General features: G+C 43.6%; 2 protein-coding genes across 6 annotated transcripts; both read right to left on the bottom strand.

Annotated features, from left to right (window-relative positions):
• Positions 1–814: 814 nt before the first annotated feature.
• LOC103820609 (pantetheinase-like) lies at positions 815–11,791 on the bottom strand. 3 transcript variants are annotated; one of them, XM_050972435.1, is made up of 9 exons: positions 9,806–11,791; positions 9,467–9,684; positions 7,352–7,606; positions 7,118–7,248; positions 5,896–6,088; positions 5,002–5,293; positions 3,718–4,091; positions 3,388–3,558; positions 815–2,146 (listed from the first exon to the last, which is right to left on the bottom strand). In XM_050972435.1, the coding sequence occupies exons 3-9, from the start codon at positions 7,562–7,564 to the stop codon at positions 2,027–2,029; spliced, it is 1,494 nt and encodes a 497-aa protein (XP_050828392.1). In that variant the 5' UTR covers positions 7,565–7,606; positions 9,467–9,684; positions 9,806–11,791; the 3' UTR covers positions 815–2,026. The 3 variants fall into 3 exon arrangements, with proteins under 3 accessions (XP_050828392.1, XP_030091862.2, XP_030091863.2); XM_030236002.2 differs by having other exon boundaries at positions 9,467–11,791; XM_030236003.2 differs by having other exon boundaries at positions 3,718–4,010; positions 9,467–11,791.
• Positions 11,792–16,768: 4,977 nt separating this feature from the next.
• On the bottom strand, positions 16,769–27,753 carry LOC103820544 (pantetheinase-like). 3 transcript variants are annotated; one of them, XM_018919896.3, is made up of 8 exons: positions 27,270–27,753; positions 25,321–25,561; positions 25,087–25,217; positions 23,145–23,337; positions 21,413–21,704; positions 19,892–20,265; positions 17,613–17,783; positions 16,769–17,240 (listed from the first exon to the last, which is right to left on the bottom strand). In XM_018919896.3, the coding sequence occupies exons 2-8, from the start codon at positions 25,531–25,533 to the stop codon at positions 17,061–17,063; spliced, it is 1,554 nt and encodes a 517-aa protein (XP_018775441.3). In that variant the 5' UTR covers positions 25,534–25,561; positions 27,270–27,753; the 3' UTR covers positions 16,769–17,060. The 3 variants fall into 3 exon arrangements, with proteins under 3 accessions (XP_018775441.3, XP_030091860.2, XP_050828391.1); XM_030236000.2 differs by having other exon boundaries at positions 27,282–27,753; XM_050972434.1 differs by lacking the exon at positions 27,270–27,753 and having other exon boundaries at positions 25,321–25,647.
• Between the last annotated feature and the right edge of the window lie 219 nt (positions 27,754–27,972).

Here is a 27,972-nt window from a genome sequence, read left to right as displayed (position 1 = left end):
CAGTCAGCAAATACTGCTGCTGTTAAAGATTAATGTCATTTGTTGCATCGGACATTTATTTCGTCTCTGTTTCTCTGTTCTGAATTTTTCTGTAATTTGCATAATTTGAAATTTCCTTTTATTACAAAACCTCATATTTTGTTAATTGAACTTTGTCAAAGTTCACAAGAACAAAGTTCTTTGTGAACTTTGTCACTTGTGACCACCAGTCACTGAGGTGAAGATCTGGTTGGTTTTTGCAATCCCTTCAGGGAATCCTCCCCCAAAAGCAGGGTTCGTGGTTCTTGTGAATTGAAATGATGGAGGTATTCTGAGGCTGCTGCAACAGTCCATGCAACTTCATCCTCTGCTTGTCCAAATTCTTGCTTTGTCATCAGAAATCAGAAAGAGTTTAATAAACTCCTCAGCAGTTCATTGTATGGTATCCTTGGAACCCTCTCAGGGAGAGAAAAGTTGTGCAGTACACCTGAAAAACTGCATATGAGCCATATTTCAAATTTGCTTTTAGTATAATTTTAAAGGAATCCTGGAATTCTGCACTGCTAATGGATGAGATATGAGAGTCCTTTCCTGATATCCTGTATTTAACTGGCAATATTTACTGTATCCTACCTGTGTCAAGCTCTGACAACCCAAGACAGTCAGCTCTGCATGTACCTGGGAAGTACCCAGAACTTCAGAAATGCCAGCAAGTAATATGTGAGAGATTTTTGTGTTCATTTGTGAGGTGCTGAACAAGGAACCAGCAAGCACAACTTAGAATCCCTGTCCGTTTTGAGTAACTGCTACCAAGTAGTACATTAATCCCATTGAGTCAAGTGTTCAAGTGTTTTATTTCCAGGATTAAAATACTCCTAGAAAAAGCCCCTAAAGTTGCACACTGAGAAGCTGCAGCATGGGGCAAAACAGAAATCATGTAATTTTAACAACTTCTGGATAACATACATAGGTGTGAGTGAGGTGGGAAGTCACAGAGTGTTTCTTACATGCCACCTTTAGCACAGCTCAGTGCTAACCTTGGTGCAGGCTCTAAGAACGGCAGTAGATGTAAAATGCTATGGGATAAGTGTGGAGGCAGAGACAACTCCAAGCATACTGGATGCAAACAAAGCTCATTGGCTCCATAACATGATAGGCAGAAATGAGGCCCAGGGCTGCCAAGTTTGATATCTCATTGCTAGAAATCCAAAATAAGGCCCATTTCTCATGCTACAGGGTGAAATATGTTTCAGGTGCTAAAAGATTGCCTGTTTCATATATCTTAACAGTTTTGAAGAAATTATCCATATACCCAGGAGAAGGTGTTGGAGTACTGTGTTGTACATGGTAAGTTGGATGTGAAGTGCCCTGGACCCAACACCCATCTCCCACGTACAAAGAGGTGCAAGATCAGAGGCACTGCAGAATTGGATGTGCTTTATCTTGTCTTAGCCAGACCCAACACCTGGATGGGTTGCGGAGGACCACTTTCTCTCTTTAAGATTGCACCCAAGAAAATTTCAAATCTGGCATTCTCTTTATTGTACAGTACCTTGGTCAGAAAGGGGCCAGGGCTCATTGAGTGTTAGGAAGGCTATGGTGTTTCGGCTGTAAGGCTGAAAAATGCAGAAACTTAATGATCATACGGTCTGAAAAACAGGAAGGGGCAAAAGGGACAGAGAGGCTTTACTGGAGAGAATTTATTCTCCAACAAAATGGCAAACCACATTTCATAGGTTTTGGTATCAGTCTTCTTTCTACTGTAATCCTAGCAATCTATATGATATTTTGGGGGAAAAAGAATTCTGATGAAAAGGTTCATGTGAAGATCATGCATACTAAAAAATAATTGCACTGGCTCAAGCCCTATTAAAAAGGCATGCACAGCAGGGTGAACACAACACTTTCTCCCAAATAAGCCCAACTGCCACAGCTGCTGAGCAGAAGTGCAATATTGCAGAAAAAGAATCATACAAGATAACTGCTATGGCTCAGGAGGAAACTCCCCTCCTGTCTCTGGTGAGTGTGTAACTCCTAAGGAGACACTTTACAGGGAAATTCGCAGAGGATGTGGCTGGTCCTTCTCATAAAGCCTTCCAAAAAGTGTCGCTGTTATGAGCGGTTTCGACATGCCATTCTTGCTTTTCAAACGCCCGTCACGGAGCACCTGGCAGAAAAGGGAAAGAATGGCACTAATAGTCACCTAACAGAGTAGCAATACTGCATAGTACAGAAAGAATAGACCTTAGATGCTGAATATTTTGATGCAACATTTTAAAAACCGTCTTGAGAGGGAAAGAAAACAAAATTCTCTCTGGGTCTGCCACAGCTTCCCCATTACAGCCGTCCCACACTTCCTTGGACCCAGAAATCCTTAAACCTTCCTCCGTCTTTGGAAATAAAGACCATTTTCTCCACCTCATAAGAAGGTGAGAGTGAGAACAACTAATTTGTTAGATTCTCTTTAGTTACTCATACAAGGCAACAAAGGTTATATGCACATCTAGGACACACTTGAAACATTTTTTGATTTGTAGACTCCATAACAATTTTCAGATGGAAATAGAGAATTTCAGGCTACTGGCTATATGTAGCTTTTCTTAGTTCCTTTTTACATATCAACTTGAAATCACTGTTCACCAACTGTGAACACCTGTAACAACATTTTTTTGCCCCTGTGACAAGAGGTAAGCATGTATTTGTTAAGAAAATACAGTCTATTGTTTTAAAATTAGACCACTATCATATTTTTAGCATACCAATAAATTCTTTGATGTGCCTATTTTTACAGAAGTCTCATTCAAAAACCAGTATGAAAGGTGAACAATGCTTTTCAATTTCCTGCTTTGTAAAAAAATCACCCTTGTTTCCCTTAAAATTTTTCAGGTCTTTCTCACTGTCTTAATTGTCTCTTGTAAGCTGTTAAATACTTCTTCCAAATCAATTATGATTTCATCTAGCCTATTGCATAAAACTAATCTAAGGTTAATGAATGAAAACATCTCTTGGCAAAAATAAAATATGAACTGCCAAATAAAAAAATAAACCCCACAAACCCCTCAAAATCACTTTTAACATTTTTAACTGCAGAGAATCTCTGCTCTTACACATGATCCTTCTAAGTAATTTTTCTTGTTTGGACAATTTCTCAGAGTATATATTTTTTTTCTCCTAAAAGAAACCTGTAGAAAATAGCTCATTGAAAGCTGTGGTTTCTTCATTTATGATCTGAAGTGGGAAGGCAGATTTGCTGGATTGATTCAATCCCCTTATTTAAATTGATCCCCTTGGGTTCCTGTCAGCAGAACTAAAGAAAGCAGTTCTTGGATGGGACTTTGCTGCCAGATCAATTTTCAGCCCCACAGCATGAGAAACCTTGGAACAAACAGCTCCAGGGTGTCCCATTACCTCGAACTCCCCGGGGGCCAGCTGCACCCCACTGTACAGCACTTCTGGGAAGACGTAGCTGGTGCCAAACGTGCCACTGAGGGAGAACATCTCAAACTTGGTCTGAGCCGTCTCCACGGGCTGCCCACATGTGCTCAGGCTTGTGCTGGGGCACTTGAGCAGAGTGCAGATCTGTGGGGAGGAGGAGACAGAAAGGCAAAACGCCACTAAGATTTCAGCAACCACGAGCTGGATTTGGTAGCAAGAAAAGTTCCCAGGATGCAGTAATGGACAAATGTTTTTACGTGGTTGGCATGTGGCTGCACTCACCTCTAATAAACATGCAATTACCTGCCAATGGTATTTTATGAGAGAACCGTGAAGCCCATCAAATGCACCCAGGACATAAATTTCATCTCTCGTCTTGTTTGACATCTGGTAGACCAGATGACAGCAAAGGTCTCCTTGGCAAACAGTGTAATTTCCATCCTTGTGCCTGAGTTCTCTGAAAGTGAATATATCCTTCCGGACAGTTCCTGAGAAAGTGTCGTTTTCTCCAGGAAATTTCTTGATGCTTGTGGCATACAAACTCCAGTTGATGGCAGGGGGGTAGGTGGGGGAAAGACGGGGGTGTGCACTCAATTCTGCAAGCAGGAGACGTCCCTCCTCAGTGTCACTGTCGTAGTGGTAGGCAGCAGGTCCTTCTGGTGTGAACAGCCCACTGCCTGCCAGGGACACCACCAGCCCTCCGTTAGCCAGCACCACACAGCACGGCTTGGCAGGGGCGCCAGTCACCCCCCACACCACACTGGCATGGCTTTTCAGTGATACTGTTTTCATTCAATCTGTTATGGAGAGGCTTTGGAATAATTTTAAAGCAGTGAAAAGCTGAAATACCCATCCTAGTGTTAAAACTTCGGTTCATTTAGAAATAAATCATAGCTCTCAGAGTGGCATATTTGACAAAAGAGGCAATGATAGGGGTAGTCATGTTTCACTGAAGGACACACAGGGCTGTGGCCTAAACTCAGTCTATTTAGGGCAGGCAAAAATGTTCCTTTGTAGTTTTCACTTTGATTCAGGGAAGAGTAACGATGCAGCTACATCCTTTTCTCAGTTAACAGAAAAAAAAATAGTAAATATATTTTCAGAGCAAAGCAAAACATAATATCTGTAAGCCTTCAGCAGCCAAAAGAAAAAAGAGAATGTTTTATTCAGTATACGAGTGGAATTCTCCTTTTGTTTTTACATTACTAGGATCTAATTAAAATATTTTTTCTCCATTTAACTGTTGATTGAATTTTAAACAGAAAATGCTGCCTCTAGATGAGAGACTGAATATTTAAGTGAAATTTTGTGCTATTTTCTGAAATAAAATTTTACTTTTAAGTTATCAAAACTTAATGTCTATTTTTCTATTTTTAGAATTGTCTAATGTCTTAATTTCTATTTTTTTCTATTTTTACCTTTTTCAGAACATTCAACATTCTTTTACCTGAAGTTGCTTGTTGCATTCAGTACCAAATCATAAAGACCTTTAGTCCAATTAAAACACTGTTTTTCAGAGACTTCACTACGTCTAAAACATTTCTGCCTGCTTCTGAATCTGGGAACGATTTCCTGAATGCAACTCACCTGTCATTGCCTTGGTGGTGTTGTGAGTATTTGCTAAAAGTAAATTAACACGCATGCCCATAGCCCAGGCAGAGTGAAACTCAATTGCAGTCAGAAAGGGCAGGACATTCATCCAAGCTGTTGGGAAGAGCACGGTGTCCACCTGCATCTTGCTCACCAGGACCACGGCAGGCTCATAGAAAAGGATGTCAAAGCAAGTGAAGATGCCAAATTTCCCAAAAGGAGTCTCAAAGGTGACAGCTTCTGGCTCTTTTGGATAATCAAACTGAGTTTCACTTCTAAAGAGATTGTACTGCAGGTGAAGAAAATGGCATATTAGAAACTGAAAATAAGGCAAGATTATGAACAAATTTTCCATCTGAGACAGGCTTTAATGCAGAAGTGGGAGTGGAGGTACCTCAGCTGCCTGGCACAGCTGGTTGGTATCCATCCAGCTGACCCTCCCCCCCCAAAATGGGGTGGCTGTGCCCCATCTACCTCCTGACAGCAATGCCCATCCAGTGTTAGCTGCTTAACTCCAAGACCAAGGGCCAAGATACCCCCTGTGAAAGAACTGTCTAGGTTAGCTACAAATGTATCAAGGAAAAGCTAATGTTTACCGAGTATGGAAATTTCTGTCACTGTTTTCTTACCATTTACTGTCATAAATGTAGCTCTCAAGTGTTTGGCAGCTGGCATGAACTCTGCAGCTGCAGTGCTCCTGGGAATAATTTGCCTGACTTGTCAAGCAATTACTTTGTTTTCCTTCTGGTCACAGGATCATCAAATCATCCTGGATTGGTTGTCACTTTATAATAAGGTAAAATTATTGTATAAACCATCTGAAATTGGTGCCAGAGAGCTGAAAAATTCATTGATAATAAATTAGAGGTTGATGCTGAAGCATTTCCTTACCTTATGGTACCGAGCCACCAGTTTCCCCTGTGTGTCAAAGACGACGTCCGTATTGTACTGGTACCGTCCATCCCTGGGGCAGCTGGGATCGCTGGAGTCACACGGCTTCTTGTCCCCGATATTTGCAACCACATAGATGGAGTTATTTCTGGCCATGCAGCTGAGCCGTTCCTGCACTGGTCTTGGACCAAATCTGTTGCATTTTTAGTGGAGGAAAAAAAAAGTCTATTAGAATTTTAAGGGCCCCATGTAAAAGCAATCCATTCAGAATTACTACTCCATTAACTGCACATCCCCAGATGCTGAAAAGCAATAGATCAAATAATAGGTTTTGTTCATTTTTTTCTCTGTTCACAGCATCATTTTAAATTGCCAGTCTCTTTTATCTTTAAAAAATGGCCTCCCTGTGTTCTCCTTTCCTGTATCCTTTACAATGTTATTTTCTGTGTGGATAGAATTTCCAGCATACAAAGATGTGAAGAGCTTCAGAAATCAAAGACAAGAATAAATCAGTATAGAGACATAAATTTTAAATAGCTTAAAAGCAAATTATCAAGCAGCTGCAAGCCCTGAGTCAGAAGAAAATTTTAACCTTTTTTAATAATTGTTGTCCATATGCCTTTAGTAAAAAGCGGATACAGCATTTACAGAGCTGAGGACTCCTGAAATATAGCTTCATAAGGCCTCAGAAGAGAACATAGAAGCTTAGCTTAGACATGAACTCAGTCTTTGTCCCCAGCTGACACACATTGGGACCACCTCTATGTGTAACACAGCAGATATGCAAGTGGCTGGATTTCCAAAAGATATTTCTTTCAGATCTAGATTAATATTTTGTGCAATTTGGTTTAGAAATCACTCAGCCACCTGAGGACTGAATCAGTTTGTCTAATCTAAGCAGTTCCATGATTATAAAATAGTTTCTACTTACAAAAGGTTTTCACAAGTGATCTGAATCAATAAAGTTGTGCATGTTTTTAAAATAATTATTTTGCCTAAAACATCCTCATTTTTGTCCTTTTCCAAGTAAAACTGTCTCAATGCTTTTACCTGACATATTCCCATTACCATTTAATTAAGAACTCTTTTTGATGCATCCAACTTCTACAGTACTTGTGAATTTTTAGAAAGAATTAGAAGTTCTTAGTAATTTAGTGTGAGCTGCTCAAGACTCCATGAGATAAAAGGCTGCAATCACCTAAACCATTGCAGAAGAAATCACCTTGAGGGGTCAGTGCAGGGAATCCAATTCACCACGGGATCAGGGATATCCTCCAGGTAGGGGTAGATGGATTCTCTTGTGAATTGCCAGCCATAGATGCCGTCTTCAGGAGTCACAATGATGTGGGCACCCTGTCACAACAGGCTCCGTGTAAAGGGCACCATCAACAGACAAGCAGGAGGCTCAGCAGGAGCAGAAAACACTGAGGCACAACCCTCACGGTAGCCCTCCTACCTGCTGGGCAGCTTCCTTGATGGCCCCTTCCAAGACATCCATGTTTTTGTTCATCAGGGCCAAAGCATCTCTGGGAGGAACGGGCTCCTGGGTGGCAGGTGGCAGGATGACGGCGTGCTCGTAGACGGCTGCCAGGAAGGTGTCGGAGGCAAGGGCCCGAAGGGCTGTGAGTGCAAACACCACAGCGGGCAGGAGAGCCTGGGAAGGGAGCATGGTGCAGCCTCCCAGCTCCTGGGTCAGAGTGGGGAATATAAACTAGAGAGAAAGAGGAGGAGTAAAGACCAATAGGTTTGCTTTGGCAATAATCTTCTGTTGAGTAATCTGAAAGATTTCTGCAAAAAAGACAAAGAATCTTTTCTGGGAATTTGATTTTGCTTCCAATATAGGAAGGTTGTAAATAAAAGTAGAACAAAAGGCTAAGAGAACTTTCAGAAGCCATGTTACTCTACAAGGGGTTCATCGGAAGGAGCACTTGCACATTTCATTTGCACATCCCTGTCCATGCTTTTGAACCCATCTTGGGGTAATCCTGGACTCCCTTGGTAAGGATACACTACTCCATATCACCTTACTGCACATGGCTGCCATCAGTGAAAACTTCTGCCACGGCTGAAGACAGACCACCTGTGTGGGGTGCAGCCCTCCAGAGGGCAGACAATTCAGTGATGTTTGTGAGACATAGTCTCGCCATACCTCCTGCTTTTGTCCAATGGCTTATTAGAGTTCAAGTGGGTGCCTTGAGAATGGCCTCCCCACCAATGGCCTCCCCACCAAGCTCACACTGCAGTATAAACCCTCCCTTGAATTGTGCTGACCTCTCTGCCTAGAGCTAACAGACTTGCTTGTTTTGTGAGAAAGAATTTGACAATACAATTTTTTCTTTAGTATGGTCTTTTCAAAAGGAAGTTTTTGTACAGTAAGGGACTTGAAATTACTTATGGAAAGCAGCATTTTTTCTCATGGAAATAAATTTCTAGCATAGTATTTTGTAAATAGAATATTGCTACTAGAGTTTTAGATGATCCCTAGAAAAACCTTAGTTAAGACCTGTGGTACTTTAGTGAGGGTAAAGGAGCATAACCTGATTTGTCATTTACCACTTAGAAGAAATGAAAAAAAAATCCTTCTTCTTCCTTGAAAAATCTTTCTCTTCACTTTGTAGTGTCACCCAAAAGAATGATTCTTCTCCATCAGCACCAAGGCCTCCTCAGGAGAAGCCAACACTTCATCAAGTCTATGATTATAAAATGTCATTGTGCTCACAGATGGCTGCAACATCTGTGTTCAGGGTACAGGCCTCCAGAGCAGATAGCACCAAAAGCACAACAGAGGCACAAGTTTTAGGAAGCCCCATGTCTGGAGCCTGGAAGTCACCCAAGAGGATGTGGCAGGCAGGCAAAGGCAGTGGGCTTTATAAAGAGGAAGTCTTGCACAAAAGCTGGGAATTGCCAAGGGTAGCTAAAAGATGACACCCATGTAATCACCCTGCCCGGAAAGACTCAGCATCAAAGGCTAGAGAGCTGCCAGCATTGAGAAATTCTGCCTCACAGCAACGCAATGAAGCCACTGAGAAGTCCCCACCTGTGCTGCAGCTGAAAAAACATGTTACTTACCAGATATACCAAAAAATCAGGCATAGTATTGCTGTAGTAACACAGTTCAAGGCAAGCCTGGGTCCCTGAAGGAAAATAACTTTGGGAAATCTCAGCAGAGACCAGCATGGACACATTCCTGCCCAAACTCAAGGGCATGAGGTACTGGGAGAGGTAGGTCCCAGCACGGGTAATACCTGTGCCACCCCAGCTCAGCACAGCACAGCACAGGTCAGAGTAGCAGGGACTTTGGGGGCTGCCACATATCCTAGGGGGGAGCTGTGGGGAAGGCTGGTTGTCTGAGCAGAACCATCAGCACACCCACTACTCAATAACCAAACCCCAAAGATCTCTGGTGCCCAAAGGTCTCTGTAGGAAGACCGCCGTGAACTGGACACACAATTTCTAGATTTTGCCTACTGCAATGTGCTTTCTTATATCCACAGATCACTCCGGCAGAAATCTTGAAGCTAAAGCTGCATGTGCACAAAAATCACTTGTATCTGGCACCCAAGTTTCTTACCTTCTGTGGTTCTGACTCAGCAGTCAGGTAACGAAAGGGTTTTTTCTGCACTACCCTCAAAGAAGTGTTTATTGTTATTGGTGGTTACACGCAGCCTTGTTTTTATACAGAGTGAGTTGGTATGTGGGTGACGGGTGGACTTCCACAGGATTACTTTCTGTATGCTTGACTCACTTCTCACAATAACACATTTCACAATGATAAGTGTTATGCAATCTCTGTAGCAAAAAAAGAATTCAGTGTCATTATGGCTTCTGCCAGCCTTCTGAACGAAAATACTCAACATACCTTAACCAAACCACAATGGCTTGAACAAAATCCTGGATTCAAGATACTCACCACATTCAGGACTGGGATCCTACACCACCTGCACACACATTCCATTATCCAGAGGACTGGCATCAGCAGTGAACAAACCTGAAGAAGCCACCTCTCAGCTTTGAGACTGCCACACACTCCTGCTGAATCCTTTCTGCAAGGTGAGATCTTCCCAGGTGCCACAACTTCCCTTAAATCCAAATCCTTTCTTTGGGAGAGAGTTGTGATATCACCCACCAGGTTCCCTGGGGACAAGTACAGCGTCTGCACTGAGTTTGTACCCATGGGAAGAGGACCACACTGGATAAACCTTTGCTGGACTGAGATCGGTCTGTGGTCACACAGTAACTGACTCAAACAGTGAACAATGTTTTAAGACAGTGTGGCTTTAGCAGCAATAATGTTTAGCTTCCATGAATCAGAGCACATTGTCTGGGGCTTTTGATAAACATGTCATTATGTGAGACATGTCACTGCTGTGTCACATGCATCTATTTACATTTGGAAACAAAAATGGTCATACAGCGTACAGCAGCAGTAATCAGTGCTGGAGTCTGGAGAATATTTGTACTCCCAGTGTCTCACCAGCTCCAGAACATGGGATTGAGGACCTTGAGAGCATCGTGGTTAAAATCTTGGATGAGTAAAAAAATGACTAGATGACACTAAGTTGGGTGGAAGTATTGATCTGTGTGAGGGTAGGAAGGGTCTACAGAGAGAGCTGGACAGACTGGACCAATGGACTAAGGACAATTGCAGGAGGTTCAAGAAGGGGAGGTGCCAGGTCCTACCCTCGGGTCACAGCAACCCCAGGCAGTGCTACAGGCTGGGGGAGGAGTGGCTCAAGAGCTGTTTGACAGAAATGGACTTGAGAGTGCTGGCTGACAGCTGGCTCAGTATGAGCCAGCAGTGTGCCCAGGTGGCCAAGAAGGTCAATGGCATCTGGGCCTGTATCAAGAACAGTGTGGCCAGCAGGACAAGGGAAGTGCTCATCCACTGTACTTAGCACTGGTGAGGCTGCACTTTGAGTCCTGTGTTTCGTTCTGGAACTCTCGCATTAACAAGGGCATTGATGTGCTGGAGCCTGTCCAGAGAAGAGCAACAAGGCTCCTGAAAGGTCTAGAAAACATGTATTATGGAACAGCTGAGGGAGCTGGAATTGTTTAGCCTGCAGAAGAGGAAGCTCACAGGAGACCTCATCACTCTCTACCTCTCCCTGAAAGGAGTTTGCAGTGAGGTGAGGGCCAGTTTCTCCTGCTGTGCCTGCAATGAAAGCACCAGAGGTAATGGCCTTAAACTGGAACAGAGGAGATTCAGTTTAGATATTAGAAAAAAAAATCACTGTACAGGTGGTCAGGCATTGGAATAGGTTGTGCAGGGAGGTGGTTGAGCCCCAGACTTTTTTAAGAGGGGTCTGGATATGGCACTGCATGATGGTTTAGTGGTTTAGGGGTTACCCTGGCAATGCCAAGTTTACAGCCAGAATGGATGATCTCAAAGGTCTCTTCCAACCCTGAAGATTCTATGATTCTACAGTGAGACCAGCAATGGTAGCAATGTGGGGAAAAGGAAGGAGAAATTACATAAGCAGAGGTCTCTGACCACTGTTAAGGACACAGCTATGGAACATGCACATCTTTATACCCTGATGTGCTGAAAGAAGGTCACTAAGGTCCAGCAGCATCAATAAAACACAGATCACTGGGGAGAAGAGAAAACAAAAATGTGAACAGTGCCATCTCACCAGGACTAGCTGGTCTGAAACAGAATAAATCCCCAAATAAAAATCCCCAAATTCCTACAGAAAATTCATCTGCAGGGCAGCACCACCCAGCATAAACAAGAAGGAGCAAAGGGAAAAGCTTATTTCACATACATTGGTGTTACATGATGTCGTGGTTTGAGAGGAAGTGAGTTTTTTGGGATGCTGTGGTCAAACCAATAGGCGCTCAGATTTGAATATTGGCACCTGGTGTGGCCACTGAGGACATGGATACACCTCTGAGAACACAGGGGGGTTAAAAGGTGAGAACGCGTGAAGGAGAGATCAGCCTCCGCTGGCCGGCTCCGAGCTGGGTGGGGAAGGGGAGGCCACGGGCCTGACTGAGGTAGGCCGGGCCTGGGACAGAGAAGGGAGGTGAGGGCCCCTGCAAGATGGAAGGGTGGAGGAACCCTGAGAGGCTTCGGGCGAGAGAGAGAGACAGAGAGAGAGAGAGAGAGAGAGAGAGAGAGAGAGAGACAGAGCTGGTGTCTGTGCCTGTGCCACCTTGAAATTTGATAGCACGGCCGGTGTGAAGGAAAGGAGGGGGATTGTGGTGAGGTGCCCAGCTGGGCAGCCGTGGGAGTTCTGGACAGGCAGAGCCTGAGATTTTTAACCCTTTTCTTGGATGCTGGAAACCTTGCAAATGCTGATTCCTCCTGGAGTTGAATGAGAAGAGAGACAGAGATGAGATAAGAGAGATGGGCCACGAGAGAAGCTGAAAAGAATCTTAGGTGGGAGGAGGTGATGGAGTGGCATTTGGCTGGACTTGTATGGCCATGGACAGAACCATTTTTTCCCCGTGACACAGAGACTGCATTCTAGGGGGAGGCAATGGCTTGGAGCCAAGAGAGTGCAGTGATGGGATGTGAAGGAGTGCGTGAACAGAGACGATGGGTGAGGAGGGTGGTGGTGGTGCCCTCTCTCTTCAGGAAAGAAAAAGAGGAAGATCATCTCTGTTCTTGAGACCCCTCGGCCCCAGGGGGTGAAATCTCGAGGGGACAGGTGTCCCAAAAGTGAGAGACTGTGCTCTTTTTGGGACTGAGCAAAGCACCCTTTAAAAAGGAAAACCCTAGAAGTAGCTCTGGTCCACGTGCAGTGGTGAGAGCACTGGGCATGGAAGGAAGATGTCACGATGGCAAAATGATCTCCAGGCGGTGCCACGTGTGACATGGAAACACAGGAGGTTTCAGCTGTGTATCCGAGGGAGGCCTGTGGTACAAGAGGGACTCCTCTCTTCTTGAAGAACTGAGAATTCATTATCTGAAGGGTGGTGCTGGACTGAGAATGGGTGATCTGAGGGGTGAATGGATTGGAAATTTGGTGGGGGCAGGAGGAATGTTTTTGGAAGGTTTTCATCCGGAGTTCTGTGTGTTTCTTTTACAGTTGTAGGTTAATAAAGTTTTTCTCTTTTATTCCTAAGCTGGAGCCTGCTTTGCTCTATTTCTGATCACATCTCACAGCAGACACCAGGGAGGAAGGATTTTCATGGGGGCACTGGCATTGCGCCAGGCTCAAACCATGACACATGACCAGAAAGAAATAAAGAAGATGGAAGAAGGAGCTGCTATGAGATACTAGGTCACTCAGTAACTTGCTTACTGGTTGCAGTAAAAATTCTGTCACTGAATAGCATCCAGTGCAGTCAGGAGGTGTCATCAAGCTGTTTTTCAGAACTGACAACCAGAATAATTTGAAGTTTCAATTCCAAGTTTTATTTCAACAGAGGTTTCATATGAATAATGATTCAAATCATGTTCTGACAAAAAGTTGTGGCACATTTTGTTTCAGGAGGAACTCCTTGACTGCAGTCCTCATTCAGCTTCCATGATGCACTCTGTTGCCATTTCCTAAATGACAGGCACCAATGGCATAAAGGATATAAAATGAAAGCAACACAAATAGGGGAAAAAAAATGTCTAATTGTGGTAAAAGAACAGACTGGCATAAGTCAGCACAAGCCATATTCCAGAGACAAAGATATATTGAGCATGCGTATAGGCCTGCCACAAATCACATCTTTCATAGCTTTATTTACTGGTCCCATAATTGCAATGAAAAAATATGCAATGCTGTTTTAATAAGAATGTATAGTCTGGACTACAGTTCAGGCTTTCTGAGGATTAGAAAAACAAAAATCCAACAAACAGAGAAAAACAACTGCTGTTTTGAACTAATAATATATTAGTAATCTTAAGACAGATTCTTCTCAATAAATGGTAGAAATAACACAATATTTCCATGTTATTGCTAAACAAAACACATTGATGACATTTTGCAGCTGGAAATGAGAAACATAACTGGGATGGTTGTTGTAGATGATGCTGTATCCCATTTGGACATAACAGTGTAGAGCTTCAGTTATGGAAGTATCATTGGGAGCATGTTGGTGGTGGGTCTTGTTTCAGATGATCCTTTTCATACAACCATCCAAAAAGCATCACAGTAATGACTGATTTAGTTGGTTTTTTTCTTATTTATCATGCAGCAAGTTTTTTTCTTATTTATCCATCATTCAGGACATGATTGAAAAATGTGAAACAAGGAGTTCATTAGAGGAGTGTTATGGGTGACACTTTCACCCATACAAACACACTAACAGCTCAGAAAAATGTGACAAAACAGGAAGAAGGTACATTACACCATATCTCTCACTGAAACTAATGATTTCATTAAAATGTGTTTAATAGGTCTGATTAATCACTATGAGCAGGTTCACTGTGGCTGCATTGATACAGTTTATTCCATTCCTGTCCTGCAGAGGACTTAGCAGGACACAGCTCCAGGCTGTCTTAAAAACTTCGCTATTCAAGTATCTTCATATTCCTCAATTCCTATGCTATGTCTCCATATGTGCAGCTTGCTTCTGAGTTTCTCTAGACCACAGAAATTGCATTAGCATCTTACTGGACTTAGATGTCATGCACCCAACAGGCCAGCAACAGAACTGTCCCTTGAGTTTATCCCAGGGTGTCTCCCAGTCATTTCTGTTTAGCTGAGCATCACTTTCCAACAGCCTCCCACCAGAAAATATTAATCTGGATAGAATTTCTCATCGGAAATAAGGCATGTAAGTAACTCATTGCCTGTCTGTCACTAGCCTGAAGCAAAAGAGCAGGCTACTTCAGCAGGTGCAGTAGCATGCCTGCTCCTCTGCACATCTTCCTCTGCACAGAAACCTGCTGTGCATTGAGAGGCCTTCACTTTTAATCATCAACCCACTTCAAATCCATTTGTTCCATTGACATTTTCCATTTTTTGACTTTCTAATATTTGCAGTATTCTCATTTGAAAAAGGCTTATATGAGCAGTGAGAATCAGAACAGGCGGTCTAATTTCAGCTACAGCAGACTGTCACTGTAGAGCTGGTTCAGAAAATACAGACAGGCTGATGAATGCAGATACCACAGAGTTATCTCACTGAGGGTTTCAATCATTAGGAACTTTGATATTCATCTGGTGATGTCCATCTCTAAGTACTTCTCTACACACATTCCTATATCCAGCAAGCTCATTCAGGAGCCTGAAATACAAGCCTTTGAAAGGCTCCAGTAGAGATCTCGGTGATACTTCAACTAATGGAGCTTGGAAGTCTCCCTCCCTCTCTGCCTCACTTTTTTACCAAACTAAATATAGGCTGAGTCACATTAAGCACGATCAGACATCAGGGTGAAAGAGGAAGCAGCAAATGCTCCCTTGTTTAGCAACAGCGAGGACATCAGCCAGAAAGGTGACTGCCCTGCCAGGGCTGAGCAGAAATATTTACAAGCGCGGTGCTAGGGGAATGCCCCGCAGAATTGCAGTCCCACTGCCGGCACAAGGTGCAGCGGAGTTACCCCTGTTTGCCTCGGTAGCAGCAGGCACCGCTCCCTATTTCCTGCGGGGCTGGGAGCTCGCCCAGGAGCAAGGAACTGACACCAGGTAAACAAACAAATGCACCCAAGAAACTGAAGAACACTACAGCGATCCGGGCTCTCCGTGGCTCTGCACAATGTAAGGGCAAACTTACCGAGATCTCCGCCTACTTTCCACACCTCTCTCCTCCCAATCCACCCTTGCCACCCCTGCACTGCGCCCGTCCCCATCGCTGCCACCGCCCGATGGTGGGGGCTACCTGAGAATTTACTTTGTGAAGCAGGATGTAATTTGGCTCTAAATCAGCTTAGCTGTAGAGGGACTCTGTCGTCAGACTGTGCTCCGGCTTCTTTTCTTGAGCTTAGCGAGAGGAGAGCGTGAGGAAGACAGCGGCGCATTCCAAGGGTTAACCTTGCCTGGAGGAGGCTGTGCGAAAGGTGACTCGGGCAGCCACGCAATCACTGCCGAGCACTGAGTACACGTGAGCAGGAGTCGGGAAGTCAGAAGGCGCTCACTTCTGCCAACAGCACCAAATTATGTTACTTGTGCCGTAACAGGACAGCTTTGCATAGGGCGCGGGTAGAAATTTAAAGCTACAGTGCTTTTCCTCCCCGAACAGGAGAATGTTTCCCATTACTTCCACTACATGAATTGTAGAGGGTTTTCGTTTGACACTTTCACAGAATACAATCTAATTTTTAAAACATTCCCTTGTTAAAAAACACCAATGTATTTTGCCTCCTACAAGACTCTATTTTTTAAATTATGTTGGTTATATTAAGTGTAAACACTGTTTGGACTTAAAAGCAAACCTGCAGAACCAGCAACAGAACTAGGCACACATAGAAATCCTAGCTGGGAAACACAAAGTAATCCAGTCCACTTGCCTAAGAAACACAGTCTGCAGGGTCCACTAGCATCCTCACACGTGCCAGCATGTCCCACCCGCTCCAGCTGTTTCCTCCCCTTTCCCAACACCTGCCAGCACAGTCCCTGCTCTCCCTTGCACTGGTAGAAGCAACCATTCCATGGGAACACAGACATGCTCCTGAGAAATGGCTTGTTCTGAGCATTTGTGACACTTATCAACAGTTCTGTGCTGGGGAGATTTTCCACATCCAAAAAATGTGGCCAGAAAGATTAAAGCAGACTCCTCTCTCATGAAGTACATATCATGGTGTGATAACACACTGCCGTATGCTGAGCTGAATAAATGTTTTTTGAAGCTACACGGTTTTGAGGCTTTTTTTCCTTTTTAAAGGAAGTTAGAATCTTCAAAGGTTCTGGTAATCACTTGTTTACAAAAGTAGCTGTTCAGAAATGGAGCGGGAACAATGTTGTGGAAATGGCTGCTAATACTCCAACAAACATTTAAAATCATTAAAAACTCTTTTTTATTGAAGCACAACTCACTTAATCCTACACCAGTAAAGTCAGAGGAATTTATTTTCTGTTGTTCCCAATGTTAAGAACAAGCTGATGCCAACCAAATCTATCATATAAATACTCATACACACTGGTCCAGCAGTGTGTTGATTTTTGCTGCAGAATCAAGTCAATAAATCAATGTGTAGTAATTGTGCCATTTGATAAGGCAACTAGAAAAATAGAATGCTATTTTAATTATTATTATTACTATTAATTACCATTATTTGTGAATTATTAGCAGTACAGAAACAAGCAGATCAAAGCTAGAAGAACCTGCAGTGAAATCATGCTGAAGCTTGATATGGAGGGTCCTTTTGATGAAGGGTCCTTTTCATACCACCTCCCAAAGAGTGTTACAGTCAAAACTGGCTCTGATGTAGTATTCCAATTTATCAGACGTCCATCAGCCAGCACCTGGGTATGAAAAAGCAAAATAAGCAGGAGCATCATCAAAGCAGTACTCTTGTATGGCAAACACAAAATCATATATTCAGTAATGTTAATCTAGTCAACAGAGCTCCCCCACTCAATTGCAACTAGCAGAAAGGCTGAGAAAAACTACATTTCTGTCTTTAGGGATATCTGGTTCTAGAGGATTTGGGGGAACAGGGCAGAGGAGAATTGGCAAGGTGGACTTACTGTTTGAATACAACCTGGAATATCAGGCAGAAATAAAGCTGCCTTGAACTCAAGGCCAAGGAGAGAGGACTCTGGTAACAACCAAGTTGCTCTTGTAGTGGCTTTTTGACCACTGCAGTCTGACAAATCACAAAGCTGTCCAGTTACCTCGAACTCCCCGGGGGCCAGCTGCACCCCGCTGTACAGCACTTCTGGGAAGACGTAGCTGGTGCCAAACGTGCCGCTGAGGGAGAACATCTCAAACTTGGTCTGAGCCATCTCCACGGGCTGCCCACATGTGCTCAGGTTTGTGCTGGGGCACTTGAGCAGAGTGCAGATCTGTGGGGAGGAGGAGACAATAATGTACTTCGCAAGACAGTAACACTGGGTGGGAAGCCTTGTGTCATCAAAGCTAATGTGTGCCAGAGCAGGTGATAGTCAGAGGATCTCCTTCATAATTTTTGGGTGACTCCTTTTCAGTTGAAGCTTACATTTTTTATCCCTTCATCTCATAGGGTGTATTCCAGACCTGAATTACCTTAGTCTTATAATTTTATAAATAAATTGTCTTCGACATAAGTGCAGCCAAAGAACCTTGCTTAAACTCTGAAGCCTCAATGTCCCTTGCACAATTCTTTCAATCACCAATTGTGTTAGCTGAAGGTTTCCTTCCCACATGCCTTAGTAAGATGAGTTTGTGAATGGAAATTTTAGGCAATCGAAACAAAGTCTTCCACATAGGTACACTGTACAAGTGCCTATCCAGGTCCTCTTACTGCTAATTGTACATGTTGCTAATGGTACTTAGATGGCCTGGTAGTCCATGGGAAGTCTGAATTTGATGTTCCCTGTCCAAATCCTAGTTGATATAGGCCAAGGAGATAAAGTTAGCATCTTTTGTTACAGTTTTGTTAGTAGTTGCTGCACAGAGAAGGATGTTCTCTGGTTTTGCTGATAGGTGATGAAGTTTTTCTACATGTCCGGTATTGGGGTTAGAAGCATATTTGCAAAAAATCAGAATATGGTTTTGTGTTGAAATGCCAGTAAGCAGAGAAATAAGGAATATGTTCTGAGGAAATGAAAAAAAATATTGAGGGAAAAAGGAAGAGTAGAAATTCCTGTATTCGCCAGAATTTTCAATTCTGGCAGAGACTATCTGGCAACTTCCACAACCACTGAAATAAATTTTACAACCAAGCTCACCAAGAACTGAATTCTTTCAAGTTACCTTCCTAGTATTAAATGAGCTGTTTCCTGGATAACACCTCCCCTCATATCCTGGAATCTGTACCAGCAGGTACAAAATGGTGATGCTGACAGACAGAAGTAACTAAAAAAACTATCATCTGTTGGCACAATAACTTAATCATGAAGGCAAAGGATGTTTTCAAATATGGCATTAAGCAAATTCAAACAGGACGTAACTCACTGTCTTTACAAATATCTGATTAAAAGAGAGGATATTTCCACTAAAAGTCATAGCCATTTAACTGAGCTTTGTTGCTACGATTTGGATAATGACAAAAATTAATATTTCTGTGACCCTAACTTATCAGAGCAGCTCATAAAGATAGCTATGATCAAGTGATTTTTAACAGCAACTCTTTGATGCAAATGCAGTGAGACCACATCCGGAGTACTGTGCCCAGGCTCCTCTTTTTTTCCAGCACAAGAAAGAAAAGGAGCTACTGGAGAGTGTCCAGCTGAGGCCACAAAGACGATTAGGAATGAGAAGCTTCTCTCTGCTGATGAGTGACGGTGAGAGCTGGGCCTGTTTAGTCTAGAGAAGACTGAGAGGTGTCTCATCAATACATACAATATCTCAAAGGTGTGTGCCAAGAAGATGGTGCCAAGCTTTTTCAGTGGTGCCCAGCAGCAGGATGAGGAGCAATGGCCATAAAAACAGAAGAAGTATCACCTCAACATGAGGAAGAACTTTTTTACATTTAGGGTGGCAGAGCATCAGGGCAGGCTGCCCAGGGAGGTCTAGGATGCTCCCCCTCTGGAAACACTCAAAAGCCACCCAGATATGTTTCTGTGTAACCTGCCCTAGGTGACCTTGCCTTGGCAGGGGGATTGGACTAGGTGATCTTCAGATGTCCCTTTCAATACCAACTATTTGTGATTCTGTGGCAAAAAGAAGATTCAGAACACTTACTGCTGATATTCACAGAAGAGAACATAAATTTAGCCAATATTACACACCCCCAAAATGTCAGTGCACTCTGGGCATTTAGAAGAGGTTTAGAGACCTCTCTACTGCATTTGTTGGATTTGAAGGCCAACAGGCTTGGAAGTTTTAGCAGCTTCTTTCCATTACTAACAAAAGGTGCACTAGGACTCCAGCATAGAAGAGAGTCATTGTCTTCTCCTTCTCCACCACAGAGCTGAAGGTTTCTCCCTGTAAAGAAGCTTCCTAAAGTAAATAAACCCCTCCAAAGAATTACCTGCAGATAGTACTGTCCTTCAAAAACATGAAGGCCATCAAAAGCACCCAGCACATAAACTTCATCCTCTCTTTTCTCCGCCATCTTGTAGCTCAAGTGACAGCAGAGCTCTTTTTGGCAGACAGTGAGATTCCCCCCAGGCTTAGTGAGCTCTGTGAAAGTAAAGAGGTCTTCAAAGATGATTCCTGTGAATTCATGGTCATTCTGTGAGAATCTTTCAACACTCAAAGCATACGAGTTCCAGCTGACAGCAGGTGGGGAGGCAGGAGAAAGACGAGGGTGTGCATCTAGTTCAGCAATGAGGAGGTGACCATCTTCAGTTTTCATGTTGTAGGAGTATGTTCTGGCTCCAGCTGGTGCATAAATGCCGCTCCCTGAGGAGAGCACAACAGTCAGTCCAACAAGAATTTAAAACCCACGTTGTCCATTTAATTGTCTCTACTGATAGCTTATCCACTATTCCACACACATTACAGTAATTTTAGTCTTATCAAAGGTGACCATTAGCAACTCAGAACACAGAGCTCATACTTTGGCAAAGAATATATTTATTCCCTTAGATAAGGTCTGCTCAGTGTAGGCAAAGGCAAAGGATATTTGTTTTTTTATCTTATGTTATGATTATATTTATGGCCTCCTCAGTTCTCTTTTCTTCTGTATGCAATAGAGCTGATAATTCCTTTTTTCTCAGCTGCTTGATGTGAAAGGACCAGCTACTGATTGAGACAATCCAAAACACAATACAGGCAAGTATCACAGGCCTGTCCATGAACAGAAGGAGACAGCAACTGTCCAGCCCCCTTTACACTGGCTGTGAACTCCTCTCCACATGAGTGATTCACATCTGACCAGCACCAAGCAACAGAGGGAAATCAAAGGTCTGTCATACCCATCACTGCAGAAGCCTTGCAGGCATTTCTAATGAAAAGCCTCAAAACAATACCATGGTTGCACAGCTCAGTGAAGATACTGGTCTAATTGAAATATACTATTCCAGAAGCTGAGTTCTAAAAAAAATCAATGCTACATTCGAAAATGAAGATGTGGACGTCTTAGCAGTGTTACTACAACAGGCCTGAACATGTGGTTTTTAACACTTTTCTGTAACAGTGTTAAATACAGCTATAGAAATAAATATCTCATTTGGCAGAATAAATGTAGCCACATATATGGTTTACAAGTATAATTACAGTTTGGCATTCAATCATAGTCTTATAAGTGGAGAGGAAAAGAGCCTTAAAAACCACAAAAATTTCTGTTGGGGCTTAAGGGCAGTTTTCTACTACTTATTTAGAGCCATTAAAAGATAATCCTAGGAAGCCGGGGACAAAGGAAACACTACATGTTTTGGTGTGTCTTTATGAAACCAATAGGAACAGGATCCATCAGCTTTAAAATTTGGTGACTCTTCACCTTCCAGAGAAATATGTTATATTCCTCTGCAAAACCACTTTGTGGAACGGGGAATAAGAGATTCATAGAGGTTATAAAGATCCTCGCATAGAGTGAAAATTAAGTTACCTGTCATTTCCATGCTAGTGTTGTGAGTATTGGCAGCTAAGACATTGACACGCATGCCCATAGCCCAGGCAGAGTGAAACTCAATTGCAGTCAGAAAGGGCAGGACATTCATCCAAGCTGTTGGGAAGAGCACGGTGTCCACCTGCATCTTGCTCACCAGGACCACGGCAGGCTCATAGAAAAGGATGTCAAAGCAAGTGAAAATGCCAAACTTCCCAAAAGGAGTCTCAAAGGTGACAGCTTCTGGCTCTTTTGGATAATTAAACTGAGTTTCTCCTAGAAAGAGATTATACTGTATGGGAAGGAAAACAGAGAAACCAGTTAGAGGCACTTAGTAACCATGTGTCTTTTGAGTCATTCCCTGAAAGCCTTCAGAATGACTAGACAAAATTTTTGACCTGTGTTGGAAACCCTCACAGGTAGTAGGAAATCAGGCTAAATGATCACTGTACCCAAAATATGGAACACCTATTACATACTGCCCTGGGATCTAGCTGAGAAAGCAGCCCAGCTGCCTTCAGGTCTGTTGGTGTCATCTGCATAGGAATAATCTCTCCACTTCCTCCACCTAGTTTATATTTCTGGCAACCCAAATGCAACCAGAAGAGAAACTGTAATGTAAGGGAAGCATGGGGGATCTGGTGCCAAGAGACAAAACTGGTGACTTTTGTGTGGAGATGCCCAGAAATACTGGAAGTACACAGGACCAGCATGAAGCACAGGACAGGATTTGGGACACTGCAGAGTAGGAAAAAAAGGCTGTGCTGCTGGGGGAAAGACAGATTATCTCAGTCAACAGAAAAACTGAAGTTTGAGACATTCTCAGCTTTCAAACATTTTCCTTCTTCCTTCATATACATATTTTTTAAGAGTCCTTTATAAATGTCCAGGTGGTCTTAAAGTAAATATGAATGCCATGCCAGAAAAGAAATTCAAGTTTACTTAACTTGCAATTCAGCATGTGGGCCATGGCAGGCTGGGAGACAGATTTGCTTTATCAGTGTTTCACTCACCCAGTTTGCTTCACAAATAGATATCTTGGCATTGTCTCTACACAATCAGATGAAATACTGGGCCCAAAGTGCATTAAATGAACTCACTTCACTCTACCCACACTGGCATGATATCTGGCACACAATTCATAAACAGCTTAGATGGAACTTGCAGGTAGGCACATAAAACTGAAAGAGGACCTTCCATTTGGTACAAATGACCCAAAATCCTTTTTTCTTTTTATACCCCTTGTGCATTTTCACTTGCTTTGCTATGTCCAAATCATTCCCATTGTGCAAAACCTCTGCAAAAACAGCATCAGAAAAAAAGGTCCTGCCTCTCTGAAGCCACACGGCTCATCTACAATGAAATGGACGTGAACATTGAAATCCTGGAACATAAAGTGGTAGTCTGGTGAAAAGCTGGCACTGAAAACTGAGGCTGCTCAAGCAGCAGAATTTACAGTAGTACTGAGTTAATGAACTAAGGAAGTCAACTAAAACCATATGCCACTAAATTGCACCAGAACAATCATTTTTCATTCCAGTCTTTTTTGAGAAACGTGACAGCAAATGCAAATTTGGCATGGATGCTTCATAGCAAGAGAGATATTCTTTAAAATTATAAAGAAAACCAAAACTCTGCCAGTGGACACTGACTGGCATCTAATTCTCTTCCCAAACCTAGACATTTTGGAAGAAGGGGAAAAGTAATTTCTGTCTCTGCAAGGCCACTTTACCTTATGGTACCGAGCCACCAGTTTCCCCTGTGCGTCAAAGACGACGTCCGTATTGTACTGGTACCGACCGTCCCTGGGGCAGCTGGGATCGCTGGAGTCACACGGCTTCTTGTCCCCGATATTTGCAACCACATAGATGGAGTTATTTCTGGCCATGCAGCTGAGCCGTTCCTGCACTGGGGCTGGACCAAATCTAATGTATTTTTGGGAAGAAGAAAAACAAAATTAACAAAACCTGTGCCGTCAGTGGTGTCCATTTCCACAGTACTTGAAGTCACACCAGCAGCATCTCCAACCCTGCAGCCATGGCAGGGTAGGCAGATACACAGAGATGCTGGAGCGCTTCCTCTGATTGCTTCCTGCACCTCGGGGTAGGCCCTGGAGACCTCCCATTGGCCTCTGCAGGGACATGCCTGCCAGTCTCCTTCAGCACCTGGAACATGCTCTGCAGTAAACAGATAATCCTTGGGCTGGGAAAGAGTAAGAGAGCAATCTCTGGGCAGAGGAAGACACTAGCTTGGTGTCACACAAGCAAATATTTCAGCATCAGGCCTACTGACATCTGAGGGCTGCCAGCTCTGGGTCCTTAGCACACTAAGCAAGGTTGAGGTTGGGATAATGCAGATGACATGGTCAAGACAATTCAGCATTCATTTCCTCCCACAGACAGGAGCACACAGGTCCTGTAACCATGGCATGAAGAGCAGTGGGCTATTAATTTTGAGATATGACATTGTCCATGTGGCAGAAACTGGCAGCACCTCTGAAGCATCCATACCAGGCCATAAAGAGAGCAGCCACTCATTCCCCTTTGCAATGGGGCAATGCCTACAGCTTTACAAGGTGTGTGTGGGCCACACAAGGAGGACCTCCGTGCAAGATACACATACAGCACCAGAAATAAGCCATGCCAGACACTGATGGCAAGTGCTATATTCCCAAAAGCTGCTAGTGAAACCCCTGATTTGGAACAGTGAGGCGGCACTCAGATCACCTCTGCTAAACCTGTGTGATGCACTAGAACAAAGCCCTGCTTAGACACACCGCCACCCCACACTGCACCTTCAATGAAAGACTGTATACTTGAGCTACCTATGTCTCAGCAAAAAGTTGCACATCCTCTGCAACTGTGACTCTTCTTCTTGGAAGTACTCAATTATTATGTCCCCACAGATATGATAACCTGCTCCTCATCAAGGAAGTGCAGAAAACCATGGTGAAAGGGCAGGCCATGGCTGTAATTCCATAGCTGAACACGTATTACATGCTGCAAGAGTCTAAAGTCCAGTCCTCAGCTATAGCTTAGTTTCTCACTGCTGAAACATGCTGCTAGAATGACAGATAATGTTCTACAGCAGAGAAACTCTAGAAATTCAGACTTTATCTTATCTTAACTGTGGAAAACCAAGATAAAATATTCCTGGGATTTTATCATTTAGAAGTTTGGACTTCAATTATTGACTTCATCACCTCTTGTGATCTGCTCAGAGATTACTTCTTGGCTGTCCACAAAAATGGTTTGTGTGCTTTTGTTTCAACATGTCATTTGCAGAAACCAAAAATATCAAAGAAATTCTACTATTAATAATCTATAGACAGTTATATTCAATATACTGTGGAAAAATTAAAGGCAGAACAAGAAGCTGAATATTTTGGCATCAAAAACTGAGATTTCCTTAACTTTCAGTAACCCAAATTCTGTATGTTGTTTGAATTTCTCTCTAAATTGTCTAATTAAAAAAAAAATACCAACTTAATGTTGCCCTCATCAGTTAGTCATGGACATAGTATGTATTTCACCATTTAACTACCATCATACTAAATTTTAATTAAAACTTATATTTGTTAAGTTGTTAGCAGTTCTTAGTAATTTAGTGTGAGCTGCTCAAGACTCCATGAGATAAAAGGCTGCAATCACCTAAACCATTGCAGAAGGAATCACCTTGAGGGGTCAGTGCAGGGAATCCAATTCACCACGGGATCAGGGATATCCTCCAGGTAGGGGTAGATGGATTCTCTTGTGAATCGCCAGCCATAGATGCCGTCTTCAGGAGTCACAATGATGTGGGCACCCTGTCACAACAGGCTCCGTGTAAAGGGCACCATCAACAGACAAGCAGGAGGCTCAGCAGGAGCAGAAAACACTGAGGCACAACCCTCACGGTAGCCCTCCTACCTGCTGGGCAGCTTCCTTGATGGCCCCTTCCAAGACATCCATGTTTTTGTTCATCAGGGCCAAAGCATCTCTGGGAGGAACGGGCTCCTGGGTGGCAGGTGGCAGGATGACGGCGTGCTCGTAGACGGCTGCCAGGAAGGTGTCGGAGGCAAGGGCCCGAAGGGCTGTGAGTGCAAACACCACAGCGGGCAGGAGAGCCTGGGAAGGGAGCATGGTGCAGCCTCCCAGATCCCAGAGTGCTCTAGACAAACAGTGCAAAAGGAAAATGAACAGAAAAGAGTAGGGAGATAAAGTTTACTTTGAAAGAGGGAGGAATGAACTGCAGGTCTGTTAAGGATTACCTTGGAATCATGTGTGAGATAAAAGGAAGTATTGCAGTCGACAGTAAGGATGTCACAACTGAGCAAACAAAAAATGCTGGGCAATGCCAAGATTAATCGGTGCCAGTAAAAAAATAAATCATGAAAATCATGTCTTAAAAGAACAGGCCAATTTCTGTTGTTATACTCTAACACTGATACACTTTTTCCTTGTGGGCTCAGCTGATACCCAGGTGGATATTGCCACCAGGGAAGCTAGTCTTCTGTGAATTTTGAGTGGCAAAACCCAGGACAATAAAAACTTCTTTATTCCAGTATTTTCGTATTTCTCAATTCCTATTGTATGTCTCAGGATGTGCAGCTTGCTTCTGAGTTTCTCTAGACCACAGAAATTGCATTAGCATCTTACTGGACTTAGATGTCATGCACCCAACAGGCCAGCAACAGAACTGTCCCTTGAGTTTATCCCAGTGTGTCTCCCAGTCACTTCTGTTTAGCTGAGCAGCCCTTTCCAACAACTTCCCACCAGAAAATATTAATCTGGATAGAATTTCTCATCGGAAATAAGGCATGTAAGTAACTCATTGCCTGTCTCTCACTAGCCTGAAGCGAAAGAACTGGCTACTTCAGCAGGTGCAGTAGCATGCCTGCTCCTCTGCACATCTTCCTCTGCACAGAAACCTGTTGTGCATTGAGAGGCCTTCACTTTTAATCTTCAACCCACTTAAAATCCATTTGTTCCATTGACATTTTCCATTTTTTGACTTTCTAGTATTTGCGCTATTCACATTTGAAAAAGGCTTATCTGAGCAGTGGGAATCAGAACAGGCGGTCTAATTTCAGCTACAGCAGACTGTCACTGTAGAGCTGGTTCAGAAAATACAGACAGGCTGATGAATGCAGATACCACAGAGTTCTCTCACAGAGTGGGCTGATTGAGGGTTTCAATCATTAGGAACTTTGATATTTATCTGGTGATGCCCATTCCTAAGTACTTCTCCACACACATTCATAGATCCAGCATGCTCATTCAGGAGCCTGAAATACAAGCCTTTGAAAGGCTGCAGTAGAGATCTCGGTGATACTTCAACTAATGGAGCTTGGAAGTCTCCCTCCCTCTCTGCCTCACTTTTTTACCAAACTAAATATAGGCTGAGTCACATTAAGCACGATCAGACATCAGGGTGAAAGAGGAAGCAGCAAATGCTCCCTTGTTTAGCAACAGCGAGGACATCAGCCAGAAAGGTGACTGCCCTGCCAGGGCTCAGCAGAAATATTTACAAGCGCGGTGCTAGGGGAATGCCCCGCAGAATTGCAGTCCCACTGCCGGCACAAGGTGCAGCGGAGTTACCCCTGTTTGCCTCGGTAGCAGCAGGCACCGCTCCCTATTTCCTGCGGGGCTGGGAGCTCGCCCAGGAGCAAGGAACTGACACCAGGTAAACAAACAAATGCACCCAAGAAACTGAAGAACACTACAGCGATCCGGACTCTCCGTGGCTGTGCACAATGTAAGGGCAAACTTACCGAGATCTCCGCCTACTTTCCACACCTCTCTCCTCCCAATCCACCCTTGCCACCCCTGCACTGCGCCCGTCCCCATCGCTGCCACCGCCCGATGGTGGGGGCTACCTGAGAATTTACTTTGTGAAGCAGGATGTAATTTGGCTCTAAATCAGCTTAGCTGTAGAGGGACTCTGTCGTCAGACTGTGCTCCGGCTTCTTTTCTTGAGCTTAGCGAGAGGAGAGCGTGAGGAAGACAGCGGCGCATTCCAAGGGTTAACCTTGCCTGGAGGAGGCTGTGCGAAAGGTGACTCGGGCAGCCACGCAATCACTGCCGAGCACTGAGTACACGCGAGCAGGAGTCGGGAAGTCAGAAGGCGCTCACTTCTGCCAACAGCACCAAGTTATGTTACTTGTGCCGTAACAGGACAGCTTTGCATAGGGCGCGGATAGAAATTTAAAGCTACAGTGCTTTTCCTCCCCGAACAGGAGAATGTTTCCCATTACTTCCACTACATGAATTGTAGAGGGTTTTCGTTTGACACTTTCACAGAATACAATCTAATTTTTAAAACATTCCCTTGTTAAAAAACACCAATGTATTTTGCCTCCTACAAGACTCTATTTTTAAATTATGTTGGTTATATTAAGTGTAAACACTGTTTGGACTTAAAAGCAAACCTGCAGAACCAGCAACAGAACTAGGCACACATAGAAATCCTAGCTGGGAAACACAAAGTAATCCAGTCCACTTGCCTAAGAAACACAGTCTGCAGGGCCCACTAGCATCCTCACACGTGCCAGCATGTCCCACCCGCTCCAGCTGTTTCCT

Source organism: Serinus canaria, chromosome 3 (genome assembly GCF_022539315.1).
Source record: "Serinus canaria isolate serCan28SL12 chromosome 3, serCan2020, whole genome shotgun sequence".
Taxonomy (NCBI): Eukaryota; Metazoa; Chordata; class Aves; order Passeriformes; family Fringillidae; genus Serinus; species Serinus canaria.
This window is presented reverse-complemented; position numbering and strand designations above follow the sequence as displayed.